The following is an 8,822-nucleotide window of genomic DNA, read 5'->3' as shown; positions in this document are numbered from 1 at the left end:
CCCAATCCCCTTTTCAATTTTTGGGCATGGAGGAGGAAGAAGAGAAGAAGAGGAGAGGGAGGAGGATGAAGAAGAGGAAGAGCCCCCTTAGTTTTTTGCTTTGGATCTGCCACTGGACGGCGGTAGGTTCCACGACTACCCATCATTGCTACGGGAGGGGTCGAGTGGGCGGCCAAGGCATGGCTTGCGGGAGGAGGAGGTCGGGGTGGGGCGGGAGGTGGAGAGGAGGGAGGTTGGGGAGAAGAGGCAAGGAGGGTGACATAGACCTGTGTGGCATGATGGTGTGCACGTCTACAGCGATGTGGCCTAAGTGAGGCACCGCGAAGATGGTGCATCATGCCGTCTATGTAGGCCCACATATCAAACCAATGTCCATGCTAATTAAAAAATAAATTGTGGCAAAACTGCTACCAAGTTTGCACCACATTAGCCAAAATCTCCTTCAAATGGAGTCAGAGGTAAAATGTCCTGTTTTTTTATAGTTTATGGTGTCTAATATCTGGTTTTCTGGTTGCGATGGGAAATCAAACTGGGGTAAGAGTTGAGGGAGGTAAAAATTACTTTTTCCTAACTTTTTTGCCAATTTTTTTTGGGCATTCAGCTCCCTCAGGTTGTGCACACCCACTTACAGCAGCAACCTCCCCCCTGCGATCTCTACATCCTTGATCAGCTATGCCAGTTCTTTCCCCAACAACCTCCTTAACCTCGTGTTATCCTGCTCCTCTTTTCTATAATCCATCACCGTGCTCCCTTTATTTCACCCTCCCTGCCCATCGCTCTTCGCCAACTCATGAACGGTGGTACCACATCCACCTCTCACCAAAGGTCACACTACCGGCTGCCATTTCCTGTTCTCTCTCACCTTGGAAAAGGGAAACCCTCACTGGAGCTTGCCCCAAGGCAACACGCACGCTCGACTGGCTCAACCCGAAAGTCCTGTGCTAGCCATGGGCAACCAACTGCCCCTCCTTTTGTTTCTCTATTTTTATCAAATTGCTTATTTTCAATTCGATTCCCATATTCAAAATAGAGAAACAAAACTTAAATTACAACAAATATGCTATCATCATCGTCAAATCAACAATGATAGCAACTTAAATTAAAGTACGACTCAATGGAAGTGGCCCTAGTGGGGCACGATATTGCAACAGGGTACGGGTGACATCTGTGGGAACTTTTGGTTCAATCATGTTTGTTTGTGTGAGGCTCCATCCAATCTGTGTTCTTATTTTCTGGGAAATCTGTTGACATTTGTTTTGAAGTTCCATCCCCTCAAGCTTTTTCAAACATGAATGTAACTTCTTTACAACTTTCCAGATGTGAATGGAGCTTTCATTGCAGCTCACTAAACAAGAATGTAACCGATCAAAACTCTGAAATTCACACTGATAATCCAAACATTGAAGCTCCCTTAAGACTTTAATTTTCAAAACTTGAAACTCGTTGAAACTTCTTGAAAACTTGTGCTGTATATCTGGATCTGAAATTTACATGAAACATGAAACTGACACAAACTTAGCTGAAACTTTTTTTTTTGAGATGTAAACTTACCTGAACTTGGGCTAGGCTGCTGCATATAATAGTCTCGACGTCTGACTGATTCAATTTTTTGTTTTTTAAATATATTCATTTTTTATTAATATGACAAAAATAGGTGCCTATTTTCAAATTTTACATAACTAGTCTCCTATCGCCTCATGTTTGGACGACTACTAATAATCGCGCAAACAATGGGTGATTTATCACTGTAGCCCAACGGTGGGGTGACAGGTTGACTAGGTTCCGAGATGGCACTTTTGGGGCGAAGGTGGTTTGTGGCCCAGTCGTCCGACCACTGGGCCACCAGCCTCTGTATCTTGGCCAGTGGGCGACAAGGGATTTTCTTAAAAACATTTGCAGGGACAATACATTTTTTAAGGCACTTCAACAAATTTTATATAAGACAAGGCATTTTTTAAAAAGATTTTTGCAGGAGGCATTTCATTGGATAGTAGAAGCTGACATTTTTATTCACCAATAGATATGGATACAAGAATTTTAGGTTAATATAAAGACTGTGGTACATGATTTAGAATAGTAGAATAAGGATAGAACACATAATCCATAACCCTCAGTTTCAACTCATGATGTTAGGCATCAAGTTGGAATGTTTGCATCATCCAGTTGTGCAACCCCTTTTGTGTCCTCTCATTTGCTTTTATTATCCCTTTAAAAACTTATTAAAATCCAGACAGATCAACCCCTTTTGAACCCTGAACAATCTTCCCTTTTACATGGAATATTTAAAACACTAACTTTTCTGATATACTTGCTGAAAATCCAACATAGCATCTACCATTATTCTTGCCTAGAAACTGTGGATAACTTACGCATTACCAATTTGCATCCAATTCTCGTATCAATACTACGACTACAGCATTACCCTATTCAAATACAAATTCTATTTTAGATCTACACTAAACATTACACTACTCATCTAATCCTAGTTGACATGGATATCCTACCCTAATCTATATTTAAATATATAGTAAGCACAACTCTCACTATAAAAAACTATTTTTTGATACACTCAAAGTGTCTTTTCACAGGTGGGTCATATGATAAATTGGCTGAACTATTTTCAGAGATGGACGACATAATAAACCGCATGTGTAAAAGTCATTTCCACATGTGCTTCATTACGTGAACCGCTTAGTAGAAATCGTACCATTATTATAAGCGGTTCACATAAGAAACCGTTGATAGAAATGATCATTTTCAGATGCGATTCCTTATATGAACCGTATCTAAAAATATGATGATTAATACAGACAGTTCGTATAAGGAAACAACCGTAAAATTGGATAATAGGTTATCTTAAAAACTTCATAACTTTTTCATACAAATTCATATGGGGATAAACTTTATATATAAATTATAGATATCGACGAGATCTACAATTTTTAGCTGAAAACTTTTTTTTTTGAAGTCATTAACATGTCCAAATAATTGGTTGAAGTTTTTAAATGACTTCAAATGAAAAAAAAAAATTACAAAGTTGTAGATTTCATCGAGGTTTATAATTTTTATATAAAGCTAGTCCTTATCCGAGTTCGTATGAAAACATTATGATTTTTTAAGATAAGGTATCATCTAGTTTTAGAGGGATTCTTTATGTGAATCGCATTTGAAAATGACTTTTTATTTTCACATACGGTTCCTTAGGTAAACCGCGTGTAGCATGGGATAACAATTTATTTTAAAAAATCTATAACTTTTTTACACGAACTCGGATTAGGATAAACTTTATATAAAACTTGTAGCCCTCGACGAGATCTACAACTTTATAGTTAAAAATTATTTTCATTTGAAGTTATTTAGATAACCCAAATAATTATTTGAAGTTTCAGATAGAAAATAGCAAAAGGAATGCATATGTTGTTATGATCAGTAGTATTTCTATAGTGGGATGGAGGATTCACGCGAGCTGAGAGGTTTCGAGTTCGAGTGCTAAGAACCGCACGCGCGCGTATTTAACGTGAAAAAAATGTTTGATTTATGACTTGCGACGTCACGACAGCGGGGGTGCTTGGTTGGTGCAAAAACAAATTTTGCTTTTTGCGAGCCAAAATATGTCGATTCGGAGACCGATTATCACAAACGGTTTGCTTAAGAAACCACATGTGAAAATCAATTTCCACATACGGTCTCTTTTACACATGTAAAAATCATTTATTTTTACAGACATTCGATCACAGTTAGGTGTGCTAAATGCCTATAAAATAGTTTACCACCGGTCTTTAAAAATAATTTTTATAGTAGTGTCTACTCATCTAATCCTAAATGAAATGGCTAACCTGCCAAGTTTAACAAAAAGTATCATAAACTTGAAAGCTCACTATAAAGACAACACGGCACGCAAATGCGTTAGGCTTAGGACCAGGGTTCAAAAAACCAACAGTAACCGAGCAAAAATTGCGATAACCAACCATCTCAGTCCGGTTCGGTTTCAGAAACCGAACGGTAACCGAATTTGAATTCAAAAATTTGAGAAAATAAAAATAAAAATATTCAAAACAAATCTTAAAAAAAAACTAGACACAATTCTAAGACCTTCTGTAAATTTTTTTTTTCAAAAATAATATCGTTTGCATCATATTCTATAGGGAGGAAGTTTGAAAAAAATGAAAAAAATTGAAGCGTGCGGCTTAGTTATTAACTCATGTTAAGGAAAAGTTTAACATGCAAAAACTTATTTTTCTTGTGTAAAATGTATCTTAAGAGGATCTTTAAAATTGATTTCACTTTATTTAGAGTTTTATTAATTTCTCTATGATTTTTACAATGTTTACAAGCATAAAGTGAATATGTTAAAAAAAACACTGTAATTAACTTTTTCATGTGGACTATTATTTTTCCTACGTAAATCATAGTATAAATTAACTAATAAAAGTGGTTTCACTAATTTTTGAGATGTGATGGATCACTTATGAATTAATCTAGTCGCAACACATTTACGTAATCCTGCATGTTACAATAACTAGTTCATGAGTTCATGTATTTTTAAAAGACATAGGATCATGTAAGAATACTAACAAAATTAGTTTCATGATTTTTAATTAGCAAAGAGTAAACTATGCATTTAACTTGGTTTAACAAATACATTTTCTCACATAAAATTTTGAACTTTTTTATGAGTATAAATACTTTTATCATGTAGATCATGTTACAAGGAAACCAATAAAATTTGTTTCACTCGATATAAAGCTCAGATGAATTAGTTATTGAGATAATTTTTGAGTTTTTTTTTGTTGAACTTCATTGAAAATTGAGAAAATCGCTCCATAAATCGAAAAAACCGAACGGTTACTGACAATACGAAAAATTTGAGAAAACCGCTCTAAAATCACAATTTTTTCTCCAAACTTCAAATATTACCAAATAAATTTTATCTAATTTTTTTAATTTTCACCCGTTACCGTCGGAGCCCGGTCGATAAGCTGAACCCTGCTTAGGACCCCTTCACTCCTCTTCTTCCCTCTTATCTCCTCTCTCGCTCTCTTTCTCTCTCTTTTTTTTAATTAATCTGGCATTGGGCTCCTCGCCCAACCAGCAGACGATAAGGGCTGGCGCTGATCTTGTCACCCAACGGTCAGGAGATTTTTGTAAATCTCACCCGCCATTCGGGTGACTGGGCCAACCACCTCCGTGATAGGATGTTGTAGCGCAACGGCCGGGCGACAGGACACGCTGGCAGCCACCTGCTGCTTCGTGAACCTTGCTACTCCCACCAATCTATGTGATACCTTGTCGCCTATGAGTCCTAACGCGTTTGATTGAGGTAAACTATTTTATAAGTAGGTTGATTGATGGAATAAAATTGAATAGAATATAATTATCTTGGAATCGTCTAGGAGAAATGATGTTAGATAAAATGATACAAGTAGATTGTTTAGTTACATGTATATGATGGTATGAAAATATGTTTGGTTGGATATTTGAGATGGTACATAATGTGTTAGGTTTTAAAACTATTTATTATATTCATGTATAACTTAAATATTTTTTAAAAAATAATTTTTATATTTATTATTATCATATGAAATGATAAAAATACATATAAATATAGTAGAAACTTACTTTTTCACCGTATAATCTAGGGCTGAAAATAATTTTAGAGAAAATAATTTTAGAGAAAATAATTTTAGAAATTCACATAAAAACAACAAGAGAATTTTTCTAGATTTTTGAAAATAAATTTGAGACCCTAACAATTGTTAGAAGTTATAAAGTAGTTTTTTTTTTAGAGAATTTTAGTTTCAATTCTACACAAACCAATTAGAATAGGTTACACATGAATTATAGAATATATAAAAAAAGTTCTAAAATTTGTGGAGCAATATAAACCATTGTTTTGAACTGAGGAAAATTTTGAGTACTATTCACATCCTAGACCGAGCACGGTGTGACCGATTTCATCGTATCAGCTGGTGTAGCATCTTAAGATAATATGCTGTAGGAGGGCTCATCTTACACCATGGTTGATTCAAGCATCCAAACACGGGTACCAAACGCTGTCCTGTAACGATCGTGCAAGCTAGCGCTCGTAGATGTAACCAAACACTACCTAAATACATCGTTCGTAGGTTGTGCGAGATATTCTTGTTGCCCCTAGTTTTGGTGATTTCCCACTATTTAGGAGATTTTTAAAAGTCGCCCAGAGACTACTTTTGTAAAATTTGAAAACGTGCACCTATTTTGTCATATTAATAATAAATAAATATATTTAAAATATTCTTCAATTTTTCATGGCCCGGCCCACGTTCCCCTGGCCCACCCACCCCACGGGATGACAGACAGGACTCGGCCCATCAACCGCGCTCGACTCCCCCCACCCCCCTCCCACCTCCACTTCTCCACATCCACATCCTCATCCTCACCAGTCGCCACTGCGCCACCACCGCGGCTTTGGCAGGGCCGCCCGGCTGGACCTCCGCCGACGACGACGCGCAGCGAGGGCACTTACCGCCGCGCGCCGCCTCTCCTCCAAGCAGCTCCACGGCCGACGCCCGTCGCCACTTGCCACCAAGGATTACCTCGACGAGGTCCGACGGTCACGACCCTCTAAAGCTCCAAGCCTCATTCATCTCCAGTGAGAGAATTTGTTGCGATTAGTAATAAACCGTTTCTTGATGCTCACATCTATCGTCACGCTTACCTTGGACAGTGCATCAGCAGCTGCCCGAGGGCGAGGGAGAGAGAGAGAGAGAGGGGAGCAGAATGGAGGGGCTTACGGGCAGCGAGATCGCCGGCTTCGTTGTGGGCGCGCTGCTGCTCGGCGCCACCATCGCCGCGCCCAGGGTCGACGGCTTCATCGCTTCCTCCCAAAGAAGGTAACGGTGTTCGCGAGTTAATGATGCTTTGGAAATCGTAATGACAAATTGACAATTGACAAGGTCTGCACGCAAGTTCTTCTTCTTCTTTGCTTGTTGGCAAATTAACTTAGAATATATTGAAAGGCGATTTGGAATATAATAATTCGGGATTCAGAAAAGTATGTACACATTTCCATGGAAAATAGGCACACATACATGGACATTTTAAATCTAAAATATTCTGAATTCATATGTAGTTTACCCCTATTGGTTGCCTGGCCCCGGACGACAGGTGACTAGTTGAGGCTATTGAACGGGCCTAATTTTCCTTGGCACAGTACCAGAGGAAAATATGTACACGATAGGTGATAGGGGTGGATGACCTTAAGTTCAGAAAATCCATGACCAAAGAGCAAATTGACTGCAGGTCAGTTGGTATGTGTAAGAGGTGCGTGAAACTGAATTCATCTTTCCTGACTGCAGGTCACTTGGTATGTGTAAGAGGTGTGGTAATCTTCGAATAGTAGCATGTTCACAGTGCAAAGGAATAGGCTCAGTTAGGAAAGGAGGAATACTCAACTTGGGCGTGCTAGATGATCTTTATGAATCACTTGGAGCTGAAGGCAAGACTGATAATCTGGTTCCTTGCACAAAGTGCAGATCCCAAGGCCGTCTCTTGTGTCCAGAGTGCTCGAAGAGTGCATGACCCTTCAATTGTAATGGTGCAAGGAAATATTCGGTTCTCATTTATGCTCATAAATTTTTCCGCTTTATCAACAAATTGGTGATACTACAAGTCAAATGCAGTCTTGTTTTTCTTTTTCATGATTTCATCTTGATGTTCAGTTATATACTGTGAGTTTCAATATGTGTATCTCTTTTACAACTTGATAGGAATAAAAGCATATTTCTTTTTTTATCATTATAGATTACAAACCGTTATGTCCAATGAGAGCAAGCATGTTGATATCTACTGCATTGAGATAGTGGGTAGAATATTTCCAGCGAGTTGTTAAATTTAGAAATACACAACTGTGATCTTTCGGGACCATCATCGCTAGTACTTTGCTGAAATTCCATATGTTCTTTTCAAAGAACATATTATTTCAAAATATGTTAATGCCAAAGTCAAAGTGTTTCCTCAGATGTTGTCGGCACAAGTAAGGCCAGTTTCCCTTTTTTTTTGGACGATGAGTCCATGATGCCTTTTCTTGGTTAATTGTAATTAAACTGGAGCCCTACAGATCAGGTTTTCTTTTCTATTCTGTTTGGAGACTTGAATCCTGCAGATCAGTTGGAAATGAAGGCAATAAAGCTATCACATTGTTTTGTTCCACACTAAATAAGTACTTTATTGCAGTTCTATGCTAAATCTGAGCTAATTTATCAGGCAACTCTGCATTTGAGCTTTTTAATTGATTCGATGAATTTCAGCTGCCATTGTTATATTAGTTCATTAGAGGTTCTGTTTAGAAGATCGACATGTTATAAGGTTCAGCAATAGAGCAGATACAGTGGACATATTGTCTTTCTAACTTTTATTGCAAATTTTAGAAGCCAAGTCATGGACTCATAGTTCATAGGCATGAAGGCATCTCAGTTGCTTCTTCTTTTACATGTTGGAAATTCCTGGTAATATTACTCACTAACATCCATATAATGCACATTCCTGGCAGTCTGGGTCCTGCTTGAGCTAGGTTGTTACTCTGTGGTATAGCTCTGCTAGCACAGATGTAAGAGAGATCACCTGCATTTTTGTATTATGTTAAGTGTGATATATCTAACCAGGGCGAAATAACACTGGAAAAGAGAATTTCGTAGCACCGGAAGAATTAGGGGATCAAGGCAGTACAATTTGTGGACGTGAAATAGTATTGTTTTTCTTTAAAAAGAGGCTACTTAACAATGTGAAGCCCCATTGCTGCAGTGTGGTTTTGTATGAAACAGGGGTCCCTTATCCCTGAAATA

At 38.0% G+C, this 8,822-nt stretch overlaps 1 protein-coding gene across 1 annotated transcript; it reads left to right on the top strand.

Moving 5' to 3' along the window:
* The first annotated feature begins 6,393 nt into the window (after window positions 1-6,393).
* LOC133912693 (uncharacterized) lies at window positions 6,394-7,776 on the top strand. The gene is made up of 3 exons (XM_062355553.1): window positions 6,394-6,584; window positions 6,707-6,872; window positions 7,338-7,776. The coding sequence occupies exons 2-3, from the start codon at window positions 6,760-6,762 to the stop codon at window positions 7,558-7,560; spliced, it is 336 nt and encodes a 111-aa protein (XP_062211537.1). The 5' UTR covers window positions 6,394-6,584; window positions 6,707-6,759; the 3' UTR covers window positions 7,561-7,776.
* The last annotated feature ends 1,046 nt before the right edge of the window (window positions 7,777-8,822 follow it).

This window comes from Phragmites australis, chromosome 3 (assembly GCF_958298935.1).
Source record: "Phragmites australis chromosome 3, lpPhrAust1.1, whole genome shotgun sequence".
Taxonomy (NCBI): Eukaryota; Viridiplantae; Streptophyta; class Magnoliopsida; order Poales; family Poaceae; genus Phragmites; species Phragmites australis.
This window is presented reverse-complemented; position numbering and strand designations above follow the sequence as displayed.

What these genes read in the sequence shown, in the direction of transcription:
- LOC133912693 (XM_062355553.1), top strand. Translation starts at nt 6,760, where the DNA reads ATGGAGGGGCTTACGGGCAGCGAGATCGCCGGCTTCGTTGTGGGCGCG. An exon ending in ATCGCTTCCTCCCAAAGAAG is followed by an intron (nt 6,873 to 7,337) that starts GTAACGGTGTTC and finishes TCCTGACTGCAG; the next exon opens with GTCACTTGGTATGTGTAAGA.